Consider the following 14,863-nt stretch of genomic DNA (forward strand, 5'->3'; position numbering starts at 1 on the left):
GCAAAATCCTGACGTGAATCCTTTTTGCAGCCGTTCCCTGTGGTTTGGGGCGATGCTGCAGCGGCCCAGCAGCCCCAGTACAGGGCTCGCCCCATGCTCCCCCAGGCTGCGTGCACTGGCCCCCCCCCGCCTGCCAGCGACCCCCAGGACTGGTGGATGCCAGGCCACGAGCTGCAGGGCTGGGGGCCACAGGGAAGCTGCTCGGGGGGGAGAGGGGGGCCCTCACTTTGCCCCCACCGCTGTGGGGTTTGGCACTGCTGGCTCAGGGAGGGCTCAGCACCCGAACGCAGGCGCCAGCGACCGCCCTGCTCCCCCCACCCCACGGTGGTGCCTGTGTCTGACACCCCCAGCCCCAGCGCTGGGGCTGCCAGCGGTGACACCTTCCCCGTGTGGGTGCAGCCGTCCCAGGGCTGATTCCTCTTTCCCCTTCTCCTGCCACGGGCGCTCGATCTCCCACGACCTCCCCTTGGTGGCTGCAGCAGCCGAGCAGCGCTGGGTGTTTGCAGCCCAGCCCCCGCCAGGGTCAGCGGCCGCAGAGCCATGACACGGGGACACGGTGTGTTGCCCAACACCGGCGTGGGGCAAAAGTCCCCTGTGCGCCCACTGCAGCACACCACAGCCCCAGCAGATGCACCCGCGCACAGACTGGGCACCCTTCATGACTCAGTGGGGCGGGGAGTCCCCCAAAGCCTGGTCCTGGCTGGGCGTGAGGTGCCCCTGAGAGCTGGTTGGGCCCCACGGGGTGAGGGGAGGTGGTGATGTGGGGTCGGGTCCCTCCTGTGGTGCTGCCACCGGCTGAGAGGGGCTCCTGGCGCTGGCGGCCGTGGCACATCCAGCCAGCAGCACCCACCGTGCCGAGCACGGTGGGCACCTCCCGGTGAGGGGCTGGCACTGCCAGCGGCCCGAGCCACGCAGGGCCACTGCTCCTACCCTGCCGCCGCCCATCTGCGCCGAACCAGGGACAGCCAGCCCACGGCTACCCCTGCACGCCCACGTGCTGGCTAGAAATAGCCCACACCTCCACGAGCGCACTGTGGGATGGCCGAGTTGCCCACCGCAGGGAGCGGGGGCCCAGCACGGCACTGCAGCTGCGCGGCACCGCGGGCGGCTGGGGCAAAGGGCCTGGGCAGGGCCCCACCGCAGAGGGGGAGCCCTGCGCCAGCACCCCTCACCCAGTGCAGTCTGCCCAGCTTGGCCGCGGCCGGGCCCGGGGCAGCGGCTGCCAGCCCCGGGCGAGTCTAGGGCAGAGGCCTCCCTGCTGCTAAATCCCATCGCAGGCAGCTAAAAATAGAGACACCTCTGCCCCACAGCTGCTCCCCGGCTGCGCAGAGGGGCTGGCAGCAAGCTCACGCTGACCCGTGGTGCCTGGGGGGAGCGTGTTCCCCCGGGATGGGGGTGCTCGGGGCGGGGGCCAGGCACTGGGGGGTTCCCGCAGGGCCGGGCCATGGCAGGCGGCAGGATGGGGCAGGTGGGGATGCTGGGGTGGGGCTGGCGGGGGACAGGGACAGGGATGCTGGCGGAGTAACGAGGGCAGGGACAGGGATGCTGGTGGGGTAACGAGGGCAGGGACAGGGATGCTGGCGTGGGCAGGTGGCCGGTGGGCACCCACCGAAGGTCCCTGTTCCCAGAGGCCACCCAGTGACGACTGTCCCAGGAGACAGTTCCTTCTGTCCCGGGACTGTCTAAATAAGGCGCGCGCCGGCAGGTCCAGCTCCCCAAGCCGCATCTGGAGCCCCACGCGCTGATTAATGAGCTTCTCAGGCAGCCACTTGCGACATGGCGAGTGGGTCTGCACGGAGCAAACGTGACTTTCCCAGGGATAAAAATAGGCGTGGGACGAGCGGCGAGCCCTGGGAGCAGTGGCTGATCGGGGAGTGCAGCGCGGGGCCGGGGGGGAGGCCGGGGGGGTGATGCCGTAGTGTCTGCGGTGGCACTGGCAACGGTCTCTGTCCCCTCGCCCCGCGCGGCCGCGCTGCCGGGCTGCCCTCGGAGCGGCCACTTGTCAGAGGAGCTGAAATCCCGCTCAGGAGCCCCATAACCAGCTTAGTGGGATGGAGGGAATTACGGCGCCTCGTGAGCCGGGCTTTGCGCGGGAGCTGCCGGGCGCCGTCTCGGGTGAGGCACCGCGTTGCTGGCCTGAGCTGGGGGTGATGGAGCCACATAGGCACGGCCGGGCTGAGCTGGTCCCGTGGCCACGGCCGCCCCGCCAGCCGGGGATCCCCGGGGGTTAACGGTTAATGGGTAACCAACTGTCCCCGGGGTGCTGCCTCGGCTCCCTGCTCACCTCCATCCCGGGTGGGCACTGCCATCGGGGGGACCGGGGTGCTCCGAGGGGTCGTCCAGGGCCTGGCCCCCTCCAACGCTGGGAGTGGAGCCGAAATTGGTTCTGGCGGGGAGGTCGGGGGCGAGGCAGTCCCCGCCCTGGGGAGATGCTCAGGCATGAGGAGGGGTCCCGGCTGCTGCCAACGTCCTGGGCTCTCAGGGCTCAGCACCAGCGCACAGCTGGGCACCAGCACCGCTGTGGGGTGGCCCCGGGCCTGTGTGCAGGGGGGGGTGTCCTGAGGCAGCGCGGCCTCGGGAAGGTGTGAGGGTCTGTCCTGCGCCAGGAGGGGGGGGATGTCCCACACGTGGCTGCGCTCCTGCTGGGCAGGAGCTGGGGGTTTTGGGCCAGTGGGCAGAGGGGAGCCGTGGCCACAGTTCTGAAGCCGTCCTGGGCAGGAACCGGCTGGGACACAGTGGCTCTGCAGCCTCGCAGGAAAACACAGCATGACCGGGGCCAGCTCTGCACCGGGGGGGGCTCCCCTCCTGCCCCCGCCGCGTGTCCCCACCCGCGTCCCCGTGCCCCGGTGTCTCGTGCAGGGTCGCCCACGCACCAGGGCCATCGCCGCCAGGGCTGAGAAGCCGCCCAGGGCCGGTAGGAAGCCGGGTGCCCCGCGCTGCTCCCCATGCAGCTCTCGGCCCGGCGGAGGGATGTCCCAGCCGCGTCTCCTCAGACTCCTCCTGCTGCTGCTGCTCTGCTGCCAGGTAAGGACGGGCCGTCCTGGAGCCGGGGTCACTGCTGGGGTGGCGAGGCTGTGGGTGACGGACACTCCCTGCTGCCCCCAGGGCCCCTCTGCCCAGATCACAGATTTCGTCTTTGAGAACTGGAAGGCGTACAGCGAGGAGTGCCACCGCAACATGAGCCGCCTGCCCGTGCCCACAGGTGAGCCCCGGCGCGGGGTCCCAGCGCCACGGGGACCGGGGAGAGGGGCTGGTGTGGGGCCCGGCGCCGGCTCCCTGCGGGGGGAGGCCGAGGGTGCCGCCACGTCCCATCCCTCCGCAGAGCTGGTCTGTAACCGCACCTTCGACAAGTTTTCCTGCTGGCCCGACACGCTGCCCAACAGCACGGCCAGCGTCCCCTGCCCCTGGTTCCTGCCCTGGTACCAGAAAGGTAACGGCTCTGGGTGGTTGTCTGTGCGTGTGCTCTGTGTGTGCACACACGTGTGTGCACGTGCTGCTCCAGGGGGTCACACCCCAGCCCCTCTCCCCTCGCAGTGAAGCACAGACACGTCTTCAAGACCTGCGGGCCGGATGGGCAGTGGGTGACAGGCCCCCGGGGACAGTCCCTGCGCGATGCCACGCAGTGCGAGCTCGACGCCGAGGACCTGGAGGCGCAGGTGGGCAGAGCTGGGGGGGCAGCTGGGGCGGGGCTCCCTGCCCCTGCCTGCCCCTGCCCGCCCCTGCCCTCACTTGCTCCCTCCCTCTCCAGGAAAAATTTGCCAAGACCTACGGCAGCTTCAAGGTGATGTACACTGTGGGCTACTCCGTGTCACTGTGCGCGCTGCTCCTCGCCCTGGCCCTGCTGCTGGGCTTCAGGTAGGGCCGTGGGCTCGGCCGGGGGCAGGCGGGGCCGTGCCGGGGGCCGGGCGCGGGCACTGACGGCGGCTCCTCACCTCGGCAGCAAGCTGCACTGCATGAGGAACTACATCCACATGAACCTCTTCGCCTCCTTCATGCTGAAGGGCGTCTCCGTGCTGGTCATCGACGCTCTGCTCAAGACCCACTACAGCGACAAGATCGACGGCTACAACGTGCACATCTGGCTGAGCGACGAGGTGAGCCGCGGGGACGGCGGGTGGGGGCGCGGGCGGCGCGGCAGCCCCTGACCCCTCCCCGCAGGCGGCCGCGGGCTGCCGGGCGGCCACGGTCTTCATGCAGTACGGCATCGTGGCCAACTACTGCTGGCTGCTGGTGGAGGGCATCTACCTGCACAACCTTCTGGTCGTGGCCGTCTTCTCCGAGAGGAGCTACTTCACCCTCTACCTGTGCATCGGCTGGGGTGAGTGCGGGCGGGCGGCTCCCCGTCCCCCCACCCCGTCCCCTGCCGCGCCTCATCTGCCCCCCACCCGCCTCCCTGCAGGGGCGCCCATGTTGTTCCTCATCCCCTGGGTTGTCGTGAAGTTCCTTTACGAGAACATCCAGTGAGTACCAGCTCCTGCAGCAGGTCGGGGTTTGCGGGTGCACAGGGCACGGGCGGGCACGTGTGGGACAGGCTGAGGGACGGTGGGGACGGTGTGATGGCCCCGGAGACGCTCCATGCTGTCGCCCCGTGCGAGGAGCAGGGTGCGGGGCCGTGGCGCTCACTCGGCTGGGGCTGCCGACGCCGTGCCGGGCTCTAGCAGCCTCCTGGAGGGTCCCTCCCCTCCCCAGGTGCTGGACCACCAACAACAACATGGGCTTCTGGTGGATCCTTCGCTTCCCCGTGTTCCTGGCCATCCTGGTGAGTCCTGAGCCCGCTGCCAGAGGGGCTGCCCTGGGCAGGGGACAGAGCTGCCCTGCCTGCCCCTGCCCTGCCCTGCCTGCCCCTGCCCTGCCTGACCCCATCCTGCCTGCCCCTGCCCTGCCCTGCCTGCCCCTGCCCTGCCTGACCCCATCCTGCCTGCCCCCACCCTGCCCTGCCCTGCCCGCCACCGCCCTGCCCTGCCCACCCCCACCCTGCCCTGCCCTGCCTGCCGCCGCCCTGCCCTGCCTGCCGCCGCCCTGCCCTGCCTGCCCCCATCCTGCCCTGCCTGCCCCTGCCCTGCCCGCCCCTGCCCCTCACGGCTCACCTCGCTCCATTGCAGATCAACTTCTTCATCTTCATCCGCATCATCCAGATCCTCGTCTCCAAGCTCCGCGCGCACCAAATGCGTTACACGGACTACAAGTTCAGGTGGGGGGTGGGCACGGCCGCGGCCCCGCAGGCCCGTGGTGCTCACGCTGGTGCCCACCCTGTGACCCCGCCGCCCCCTCCCCACTGACGGGCCTCCCCCACCCCCCCCAGGCTGGCCAAGTCCACGCTGACGCTGATCCCACTGCTGGGCATCCACGAAGTGATCTTTGCCTTCGTCACGGACGAGCACGCCCAGGGCACCCTGCGCTATGTCAAGCTCTTCTTCGACCTCTTCCTGAGCTCCTTCCAGGTGAGCCCAGCCCTGCGCGGGACCGGCCCCCCTGCAGGGACCCTCCATCTCAGGAGGACCCAGACCAGGGTCGGGGTTGGGATGTGGCCGCATGCCCCTCACGCCTCCCCTCCCTCCACCCAGGGGATGCTGGTGGCCATTCTCTACTGCTTCGTCAACAAGGAGGTGAGCAGGACAGCGCGGGGACGGCAGCCGGGGCGGCTGCGGCAGCTGGCGGGCACAGGGCCACGCTCACGGCAGCTGCCCGCAGGTGCAGGCAGAGCTGCTGAAGAGGTGGCAGCGCTGGAAGCTGGGGAAGGACCTGGCGGAGGAGTACAAACACACCTACAGCCACGCGCCCAGCGCCCGCAACGGCGCCGGCGGCGCCTGCGAGAAGCACCAGCTGGTGAGCGGCTGCACCAACGGGCTGGGCCGCGGCCCGGCCGCCACGCGCCCCGGCACCCGCTACCTCGAGAGGACCGGCCACGGCCCCACCGAGCACCTTGCCCTGGGGGACCGGCACCTCTGCTACGAGTTCCCCGAGACCACGGCCGAGAGCCACTTCTGAGCCCGCGGCCAGCGTGGGAGGGCTGTGCCGGCCCCACTGCCACGGGACGAGCTGGCCGGGGCAGCTGCCCGCTCCCTCCCCGGCCCCCCCCGGTGAGGGTCGATGGGACGATGGGGGCGACTGCGGGTGAGGCGGGCGAGCGGGGCCTGGACCTTGGTGGGGAGGGGATCTGTGGGGCGGGGGGGAATCTGTGTGTGGGGTGGGGGGGGTTTGTCCTGTGGTGCTGCCCTCGTGCGCCTTCGAGACCCTTTGCGCAGTGCTGTAATTTATCTGTCCTAACTGTAAATAGGTGTGGGCCCGTGCCGGGCTGCAGGGCCAGCTCCGCCTGCGTGTCTCTGTCCGGGGTGTGGGGACCGGGGACACCGTGCCACGAGCTCCCAGGGGTGACAGCCACAGCCACGGACAGGGAGCCCCTCTGCCTGCCCCTCTGCCTGCCCGCGGCCCCACGCAGGTGAGGCAGCAGCCAGCCAGGGCCGCAGCTCCCCGCCAGCACGCGCTTGCCTCTGGCCGCTAATCGGCTCTGTCCTCTCGCTGCCAGGAGCCCTTAATTAAATCATTTGGCTCTGCCCGCCAGCACCGCCGCTCTCCTGGGAGCTGGCCCAGGCCACGGGCCGGGCAGCAGCCGCCAGCAGCGCCGAGCACCGCGAGCGGCACTGCAGGGTGCCGGCTGGGCGTCCCCCGTGCCGGCGGCTGGGGCTGTCCATGGTGGGGACGCAGGGCGGCGGGCTGGCACCCCAAGCCACGCACGTGAGTGCTAAGCCCGGATGCCACGGCTTTGGGCACCACACTCGCCTGGTGCGCCGGGATTAGGCGGCTGCACCTCCCTGGCGGGGGCAGCCGCCTGCCGTGACCCCCAGCCACCCGCGGGCCCCAGGCGGGGGGCAGTGCCCGGCCCCGAGCAGACAATGGTCCCCAGCTGTCCGGACCCCACGCGCAGCCCAGCACAGGGGACGTGAGGAGCGGGGCGAGCGCTTGGAGCTGAGCCCTGGCAGCCGCTGGCAGCCCCACGCAGTAAACAGCCGCGCCGGGCGGGTGGCTGCTCCCCCCGCCAGCCAAATCCCCCCCCGTCCCAGCATCACCCGCACGGCCCTGCCCGCCCACGCCGGCCAGCACGAGGGGCGGCGGGAGCCACGCTGTCTGCCCGGGGGGCGGCGGGGCCCCGAGCGCTGCGAGGGCGTCGGCGGGGCTGGCGGTGGCACCGCGAGGGCACGGCCGCAGCGCCGGCCCCGGCTGCACAGCACTGGGCTCCCGGCGGCAGCGCCAGGCCCAGCACGCAGGAATTTTCCTCTGTTTACAATTTGTCATCGGCCCCGGCCGAGTGGGGACTGGAGGGGTCTGGGCCGTGGGGCTGAGCGGGGACAGGGACGGGGACGAGGACAGGGACAGACCCTGCCCAGAGCCACGGGGCCGGAGCTGGCCAGGGCAGCCCCCGCAGAGCCGCTGGCCCCCGAGGCCGCTGCCGTCACTGCGGCCTCCTGACGTGGGAACGAGCCTAATTGAGGCAAATTGCTGGAGCACGAAGCGGTTTCAGGGAAGGTAAATATGGTCATCGCGCGGCGGCACTGGGCCCTGCGCCTGTTGCTCCAGCGTTACCATGGCAACACCCCATTGTGGTCCCCTGTGACACCCTGCCAGGGACAGGTTGGCCCCACAGCGCCCAGGGCACAGGGACCCCGTGACACCCCGCTGGGGAGGGGGTGATGTCCAGCGCCGGGGCTCCATGTCCACCACACCGTGACTGGGACCCTTTGGAGACCCCGAGCCAGACCCTGCGACAGTGCCCGGCGTCCCCCAGGGCCACGGGGCAGCTTCTTCCGAGTGTGCCGCAGTGCTGAGCCCCCCTGCTGGGGCCTGGCACTGCCCGCAGCCGGTGTCACCGCTGTGTGCGCCCTGACAGCACCCTGGGGTGCACAGCCCACACCCCCACAGCCCCGGGGTGCAGCTCAGGCCGCACAACCTGCACAACCTGCACCACCTGCACCACACACAGACACAGACACACATGGGGGCAGAGGCCAGGCTCGGCCGCAGCGCGAGTCCCTGGCTGTGGGGCTGAACCCACGGCACGGGGCCAGAGCAATACATGGCCACTGGCCACCCGACCCGGCCTGCCCAGGCAGCGACACCCCCCGTGGCTGCAGCCGGGCACCCCGGGGCCACGGCGCCTCGCAGGAATATTCCCACTTTATCAAGGGAACTGAGCACCACAAATTGGTGTTCTAAGTAGATTCTGCCGGCTGCCGTCCCCTCTTCTCACCGCTTAATTCAATGATACAACACATACCTCCCTTCCTCCCACCGTTTAATCTAATGATAAGCCCCATATCCCAGTCACAGGGAAAATAAACACTTGCCGAGTTCAATTTTTATAGGTAAACAGCCTGATTTCTCTGGCCCGCGGCCTCACGCCCTTGCAGGGGCACCCCCCCGCCACCTGACTTCCACACTTCTGCGCCGCCTCACCCCCGTGGTTTGTTATTAGTCTTTATAAAAATCGCCTGTTTATAGAATGATTTTTGTATGACATTTCATTAGAGTTGGAGCGAGCGCTTTGCCTCCAGCTTTACAGAGCCCAAGCCAAGAGAAAAACAAGGCGGAGGCCAGCAGGGTTGGGCTGCAGGACCCCAGTACGTGCCCCTGGGCCCCGTCCCCTCACACTGCTCCCTCCCTCGGCGGCCCCGAGGTGCGGGGGGTCCCCAAAGCGCCGTCACCTTCAGGGCTGCCCGGCCGCGGGGCCCAGCACGGGCCCGTCCTGCAGGGAAAGGCGGAGGAGAGGGGCCGTGACAGTGGTCACTGTCACCTCCCGCCCCTGCTCCCCCAGGGACGCTCGCTCCCCGCCGGCTGCGGGGCCCAGGGTGGCTCCGGCCGAGGCCCATCCCGCCGCGCCAGGAGCGGGCAGCGCGCCCCGGCATGTGCGCACCCCGGGAATGTTTTGGTGATGGGAGGTAAACAGGGTCATGGCCAAGTGTAGAGATGCACTTGAGGAGAAATCCTAGCAATGCTAAGTATAGTTTAAATGCCATTAAAGCAGGGGAGGGAAGAGGATACGAGTGTATTAATAGTCTCAACATTTAAATCTCTGGTCCAGCGACAGCTCCCAGGATGCTGGCACGCCGGAGGGCTGCCAGAGCCCAAGGGCATTGTGCTACCGGCACGCAGCACCAGGCTGCACACGCTCGCGGTGAAATCAAGAGCCCAGAGCAGGCACAAGGGCAAGACCCCTTACGGAAAAAAAGAAATAAGCAGCTTCTGCTCCCTGCGTTACTTCTCCTTAGAACTCGGTCAGGCCTGAAAAGGCACGGAAAGCCCTGGCCTTTGCTGCCAGTGCTGGAAGCCTAGAACGGAAAACGTGGGGCAACAACACAGGAACCTTCGGGAAGTCTAAAAAAGGGACGAACGAGGGCCCTGCCCCAGCCAGGCCGCAGGCACGCGCGGGCACAGGCAGCCCAGCACCTGGGGGGCTCGGGCAGGGAGAGCTCGCCCGCACGCCGCGGCTGGCACAACCCTCGCCCCGGCCTTCACAGCACCGGCACCGTCAGAGCGGCCGGGCAGCAACGGCACCCAGCTCCGGCCCTGCGGCAAAGAACCGGGGGATCGGCCTCGCGCCCGGCCGAGGCAGCAGCGGGCAGCGTCACACAGAGGCAGACCCAAAAGGACACCAGCTTTTATTTACAACACTCCTCAAGTGACAGACAACAGAAAAAAAAAAAAGGGAACAGTATAGCTCAACGACTCAAGAAAGGAAAGGTAATGGCAGCCACGGCTCCCGCTGCGCTCCTCCCGAAGCCCACCGGTGCCGGCAGGGCCCCCGCAGCCCCCTCCCCGCCGGCTGGCAGCAGGGGCGGGCAGGGGGCTGCTCCCACCGCTCCCCACCGTGTCCGCGGGCACCGGGCAGCCCCGTGCCGGCACGGCAGCTCCACTCAGGGGGGCGAGGGCGGCACAGTCGCTCCCCCTCGCTCCGAGGCGATGACGCAGAAACCTCCCAAGCCTTGCCAGGAGCGAGGGTCCCAGGAAAGGCCCCCCCCGGTGCGAGTTACACCGACTACGGCAGCCCCCCCAGTGACATTTCTGCCAGCTGTGGAGGCCAGATCTCTTCCAAGGGCGCGTGTCTGGAAAATGGTGTTAGCACAGAACGGCCCGGCCCTGCTCAGGCAGGGATGCCAACGAGCTTCTTTCCGCACAGTCAGCACCAGCCGCCCCCCCCTGCTGCCACTTCCCCTGGAGCTGCCAGAGCCCTGAGGCGGGGAGGGGCGACCACAGCCCAGCACCCCCCTCCGAGCACCTCTTGGGCACCCGGGGCTGCAGCCACTGCCGACCCCCCTCCCCCCCCTCGGTCTCTCTCCATCCGCAGGGAGAGGAGCAGCTCCACCTCCAGCACCACAGGGACGCGGCCCAGTCTAAGCACAAAATAAATCCGGCCTTAGATAGAGGCCCCAAGCTCTGGCAGCGCTGACGGGTCCCAGGCACTGGTAGCCCAGGTACAAATCGAGCCCTCGCCCAGGGGAGCAAGGACCAGCCAGAACGTGACCTGTCCAGCACTCAGCTGCACCAAGTGTGCTGGACTGGGGCTGCCGGCCTGGCCTGAGGCCCGACCCAACTCTCCTTCCTTCTCCCCCTGGCCCACCCCCGCAGCTGTAGACCCTTGGTGCACAGAAGGGAGCGGAGAACTAGCGCTGCCTCTACCGACACCGCAGCCGCTCCGCTTGGCCCCGCCACAGCCCAGCGCCCAGGGAGGCCACGGACTCAGCGCATCAGGGGCAGAGATGGAAGGAGAACGGGAGATCTGTGAGCCCAGCGTGAAGTGGGGAAGGACAGCTTGAGGCCAGAGAAAGCTATGAGTGGGGAGCTGGAATCCTTTGCAACAGGCTCTGGGCATCCTCAGTGATGAGCCTCTGAGCATCTTAGATTTCAGGTAGCTTCAGAGCCAGCCCCAAAGCTGACTGGCTCTCCCGCGGGCTTTTGGGAGTACAGACCAGAGAAGGAAATCAACACAAAATCTCAAATTAAATCTGCTTGAGGACCTTGGGAGACCAGCCGATCCGCAGGGAGGACCCGCCTTAGGACTTCTTTGCGTCCTGTGTGTTCCTCCTCTTCAGATCACCCAGGTCGACAGGTTTAAACGCTGCAGGGAAGGCAGGAGAGACTTTGGCGGCAGAGGCCGCACGGCAGCCCCGGCCCGGCCGGCGGCGGCTCCCCGGGGCCGGCCGGCCCCGCCGGCGGGAGGGTGCCCCCCGCCCCCCTCACCTTTGAGGCTGGGGTTCGGCATCTTCTCCACGTACTCCTCGACCAGGCCGCGCTCGGAGCCCATCTGGCTGCGCAGGTCTCGCTCCACGCACTGCCAGGCTGCGGGGACGCGGGTGAGGGGCCGCCCGCCTCAGGCCCGCCCGCCGCGGGGCCCCCCCGCCCGCCGCCGCCGCCGCCGCCGCCCCCCCCGCTCACCCTCGTAGATGAAGCGCACGTTCTCCTCGTGGGCCGGCGTGAAGATCTCGCTGCCGGCGCCGGGGGAGCGCGGGCCGCCGCTCCGCTTGCCGTTGTAGACCACGCGGGACACGGGGGAGCTGAAAGCGAAGCGCGGGGCTGAGCCGGGCCCGGACCGTGGCTAGGCCCGGGGCCGGGCGGGGCTCACCTGGCCATGGCGTCGTCGGCGCGGCGGCGGCTCGGCTCGGCTCGGCTCGGCTGCGGGGAGAAAGGAGAGGGCGGCCAGGCCGGGGCTAGGCTGCGGGCCGCCCCCCGCCCGTCGCCATGGCAACGCGCGCCCCTCACCTGGGCCCGGCTCCCGCCTCCGCTCGCCCTCGGGCCGCGACGGAAGCGCCGCAGCGCGCAGGCGCGGCCCCGCCCCCGCGTCACGATGGCCCCGCCCCCCCCCCCCCGCGGCCTGACGTCACCCGCGTCCCGGCCCCAGGTCCAGCCCCGGCCCCGGCCCCGGCCCCGGTCGGCGGAAGGACCGAGGGAGGCGGTGTGCGAGGTGCTTTATTGGAAAAGTACAAAGTGGTTCCCGAGACGCGGTTCCGAGCGAGCCCCCGCCCGGCCGCCGGCCCAGGCCCAGCCCAGGCCCGGCCCCGGCCCCCGGCCCCGGCGCAGCCCCGCCGCCCCGGCCCCGCGAGGCCCTCGAGCCCTGCTCCCCGCCGTGCCCCGCCTCAGTCCATCGTGGCGGCTTGGAAGAGCTCCACCAGGTCCTTGTACTCGGGGTCGATGAGGTCGGAGGGCTTCTCCCCGGCGTCGGTGGTGGCCTCCGGGCTGGCCCCGAGGGAGATGAGGTACCTGCCGGAGACAGGGCGCTGAGGCGGCGGGGCCCGGCTACCGGGCACCCTCCTAGGAGGCGGCGCCCGCAGCCCGCTGCAGCCCCGTCGCTGTTGCTGCGGCTCTCGGGGCTCTGTGACGCAGGGGGGTCCCGTCCCAGCCCACGCGAGCTGCTTCTCACCTGGCTATGTCAGCGTAGCCGTCACTGCAGGCCATGTGCAGGGGCGTCCACCCGTTCTCGTCTTTCTGGTGGATGTCAGCGCCGTATTTCACCAGGAGCTTGACACAGTCCAGGTTTCCCGTAAGCACAGCTTCGTGGAGAGCTGCCATGCCTAGAAGGAAAGGGTCTGTTGGCCCTGGGCTGGGGAAGGAGGCGTAACGCTGAGCTGATAAGTGCAGGTTGTCCACAGCCCAGCAAGGAGGGGTGCCAGCAAACCCTCATTATCAGGAAGATGATTTTGGGGAAAGAAACAAAGACTCAGGAAGCAAGAGGAGCTGCCACAGTTTCTGTTCCCCTTCTACGCCATAAATACCTTATCTAAGATGGCGTGGCACCCACCTCCCCACTGGCCCGGGCAGGACAGAACAAGGGAGGAGGAGCCGCCCTCCTGCAGATCTCCCGGCCTGCCCCGAGTCCCGGTCAGGACTCACATGGGGACACGAGGACAGTGTCCTCCTCTGTCCCAAAGTTTCAGAAGCTCCTTACAGAGCAAGTAATGAAGCAATCAGCAGGGATAGCAAGAAGCCTGGGGTCATTTGAGACCCTGTCTTCGTGGCCATGTGATGGCAGAAGCTGAAGCCAAGCACAAGAAAAGGACAAATCTGGGCTCTGCACCAGCCAGTGCGGATCAAGGCATTCCATAAACAGTTGCTAGTGAGGTTGGGTGCAAACATAACACAATGCCTTCCCCACAGGCATAAATGCTGCAAGCCCACAGATCCAGACGTGCAAGAGAACAGTGTTTGTGAGGAACGGACGGAGCCAGGAGCAAGATGCGGAGCTGCTCTTCCCCCAAACTGGGATGGAAGGCAGGAGCCCCACCGTCCCGTCCAGAGCTCCACAGACCAGCCTGTGACTGCGGCTGCTTTTCTAGGTCCCACCACACCGCAGGCATGCCATCGTGCCTTGAAGGGACCCAAGGGACAAGCTCCCCCTTTCCCGTAGCATACACTGACCATGCTGTTGAGGGGAGATATTGGGGCACTGGCACGGGGCTCTCTCGGGCCCTGCTTGGCAACATTAGGGGCACTACTCTTCAGTCAGGAGGAAAACAACTCGATTCCAGCCCGTCGTCACCCTGCCAAAGGGGGCCCACATCCCAGCTTGGGCCGCGCAGCTCGCTCTCGTCCCTCGCAGCCCAGCTGAGCCGTGCCACCGCGCAGCCTCCAGCACTCACCAGAAGGGTAGATGGTGTCCAGCGTCACCTTCCTGGCACGGATGAATCTGCCCACCTGCTCCAGGTCCCCCTGCCTGATGTGGTCCTGAAAGACGACATCATTGGGGAAGTGCACAGTGCGTGAGGCTCTCAGTCTCCTGGCATACCGACTGTAGCGGCGCATCGAGGCTGGGTAATAGTCCTTCATGCTGATGGCAGCCTTCAGACACTGCAGAGGAAGAGGAGGAGCAGAGGCCTGGGGGGCTGCAGGCGCAGCTGGAGTTGCTCAGTGCTCAGCCCCACCGCTCGCTGGCCTCACAGCACTGCTTCCTCCTCGTCTGCCTGTCAGGTCCCTCCTCGCTACAGAGGTTTGCCGGCACCCGCACCGTTGCGCTCCGCTGTGCCCGTGCCCCTGTCCCCGGTGGGTGCGAGTCCTGCTCACAGGTGGGGAGGCAGCGGCCGGGCTCTCTCTACACGCCCATGCCGCACGCAGGGGGGCACACGCAGCTCACCCGCAGGGCCTTGGCCCAGGACTGGTGCTTCTCCAGGAGCATTGCATTATATAGGCTCCCACGGGCTATTTTGAGGACATGCAGCTCATGCTATTTGCCATGATACTTCGTAATCGAGCCGCCCAGGCCTGCAGCCTCCCACTTTTGGGCAGAAGTTGGTGTCTCATCTTACCACCCACCTGTTGATGTGCCCATCCAAAGGGTCAAATCTACTCTTGCTTTTGCATGGGTAGCCCTTCAGAGGAGCCCAAGGGCCTGAAAACAGAACTTCCCAGCAGCGAGCCCTCACACATGCACGCATGCACATGTGCCAGGGAAAAGACAGGAGCTCAGCCACCAAGCAAGGGGAAGCAGCCGCTGATGTACCAGCCAGCCAGCGCAGACGTGTGGGAGCCACAGTGCCAAATACATTCAGAGCGAAGTCACTTTCCTGTAGTTGCATCAGACAACTCGCAAGGAGCAGAATGAGCTGTGCTGCCCGGCACGGCTGCGAGGCAGCGCACATGGAGCACACCACGGCGTGGTGGTGTCACCCCTGCCCTGCGGGCGCTCCCGAGGCAGGCGCAGAACCAGGAGCCTCAGTGCCAGTCCGTGGTGTCCAACGTCCTACTTCGAACGGGGAACCAGCTGCTACGGAAAGGCAGGCTTCTACGGAACAGCCTCAGAAGAGCTGAAGAACAGCACCACCACCAGACAATTCCTGCATTTGTTACTCTCCAGCTGTAGCTGTCAAAGGCTCAGAAGAGA

At 67.9% G+C, this 14,863-nt stretch overlaps 3 protein-coding genes across 3 annotated transcripts; 1 reads left to right on the forward strand and 2 right to left on the reverse strand.

The window, feature by feature from the left end:
* The first annotated feature begins 1,479 nt into the window (after nucleotides 1-1,479).
* GCGR (glucagon receptor) lies at nucleotides 1,480-6,124 on the forward strand. The gene is made up of 13 exons (XM_074889704.1): nucleotides 1,480-3,024; nucleotides 3,106-3,202; nucleotides 3,323-3,430; nucleotides 3,535-3,656; nucleotides 3,749-3,855; nucleotides 3,941-4,094; nucleotides 4,159-4,318; nucleotides 4,400-4,460; nucleotides 4,690-4,759; nucleotides 5,103-5,191; nucleotides 5,303-5,441; nucleotides 5,565-5,606; nucleotides 5,692-6,124. Exons 1-13 carry the CDS (start codon nucleotides 2,767-2,769, stop codon nucleotides 5,986-5,988), a joined length of 1,704 nt encoding a protein of 567 aa, XP_074745805.1. The 5' UTR covers nucleotides 1,480-2,766; the 3' UTR covers nucleotides 5,989-6,124.
* A 3,512-nt stretch (nucleotides 6,125-9,636) lies between these two features.
* MCRIP1 (MAPK regulated corepressor interacting protein 1) lies at nucleotides 9,637-11,803 on the reverse strand. The gene is made up of 5 exons (XM_074889752.1): nucleotides 11,752-11,803; nucleotides 11,615-11,664; nucleotides 11,428-11,546; nucleotides 11,233-11,331; nucleotides 9,637-11,110 (listed from the first exon to the last, which is right to left on the reverse strand). The coding sequence occupies exons 2-5, from the start codon at nucleotides 11,620-11,622 to the stop codon at nucleotides 11,046-11,048; spliced, it is 291 nt and encodes a 96-aa protein (XP_074745853.1). The 5' UTR covers nucleotides 11,623-11,664; nucleotides 11,752-11,803; the 3' UTR covers nucleotides 9,637-11,045.
* Nucleotides 11,804-11,940: 137 nt separating this feature from the next.
* On the reverse strand, nucleotides 11,941-14,139 carry PPP1R27 (protein phosphatase 1 regulatory subunit 27). Its single transcript, XM_074889750.1, has 3 exons — nucleotides 13,626-14,139; nucleotides 12,410-12,560; nucleotides 11,941-12,249 (listed from the first exon to the last, which is right to left on the reverse strand). The coding sequence occupies exons 1-3, from the start codon at nucleotides 13,810-13,812 to the stop codon at nucleotides 12,126-12,128; spliced, it is 462 nt and encodes a 153-aa protein (XP_074745851.1). The 5' UTR covers nucleotides 13,813-14,139; the 3' UTR covers nucleotides 11,941-12,125.
* Between the last annotated feature and the right edge of the window lie 724 nt (nucleotides 14,140-14,863).

Source organism: Strix uralensis, chromosome 19 (genome assembly GCF_047716275.1).
Source record: "Strix uralensis isolate ZFMK-TIS-50842 chromosome 19, bStrUra1, whole genome shotgun sequence".
In the NCBI taxonomy this organism is placed as follows: Eukaryota; Metazoa; Chordata; class Aves; order Strigiformes; family Strigidae; genus Strix; species Strix uralensis.

Excerpts from the sequence above, each read along its gene's own strand:
- GCGR (XM_074889704.1), top strand. The coding sequence starts at position 2,767 with ATGACCGGGGCCAGCTCTGCACCGGGGGGGGCTCCCCTCCTGCCCCCG. Across the intron at positions 3,856-3,940 it reads GCCCTGCTGCTGGGCTTCAG|CAAGCTGCACTGCATGAGGA; the intron begins GTAGGGCCGTGG and ends TCACCTCGGCAG. Across the intron at positions 4,319-4,399 it reads CTACCTGTGCATCGGCTGGG|GGGCGCCCATGTTGTTCCTC; the intron begins GTGAGTGCGGGC and ends GCCTCCCTGCAG.
- MCRIP1 (XM_074889752.1), bottom strand. Across the intron at positions 11,332-11,427 it reads CGTGCGCTTCATCTACGAGG|CCTGGCAGTGCGTGGAGCGA; the intron begins GTGAGCGGGGGG and ends GCGTCCCCGCAG. Across the intron at positions 11,111-11,232 it reads GCCGAACCCCAGCCTCAAAG|CGTTTAAACCTGTCGACCTG; the intron begins GTGAGGGGGGCG and ends CCTTCCCTGCAG.
- PPP1R27 (XM_074889750.1), bottom strand. The coding sequence starts at position 13,812 with ATGAAGGACTATTACCCAGCCTCGATGCGCCGCTACAGTCGGTATGCC. Across the intron at positions 12,561-13,625 it reads GGACACCATCTACCCTTCTG|GCATGGCAGCTCTCCACGAA; the intron begins GTGAGTGCTGGA and ends CTTTCCTTCTAG. Across the intron at positions 12,250-12,409 it reads GGCTACGCTGACATAGCCAG|GTACCTCATCTCCCTCGGGG; the intron begins GTGAGAAGCAGC and ends TGTCTCCGGCAG.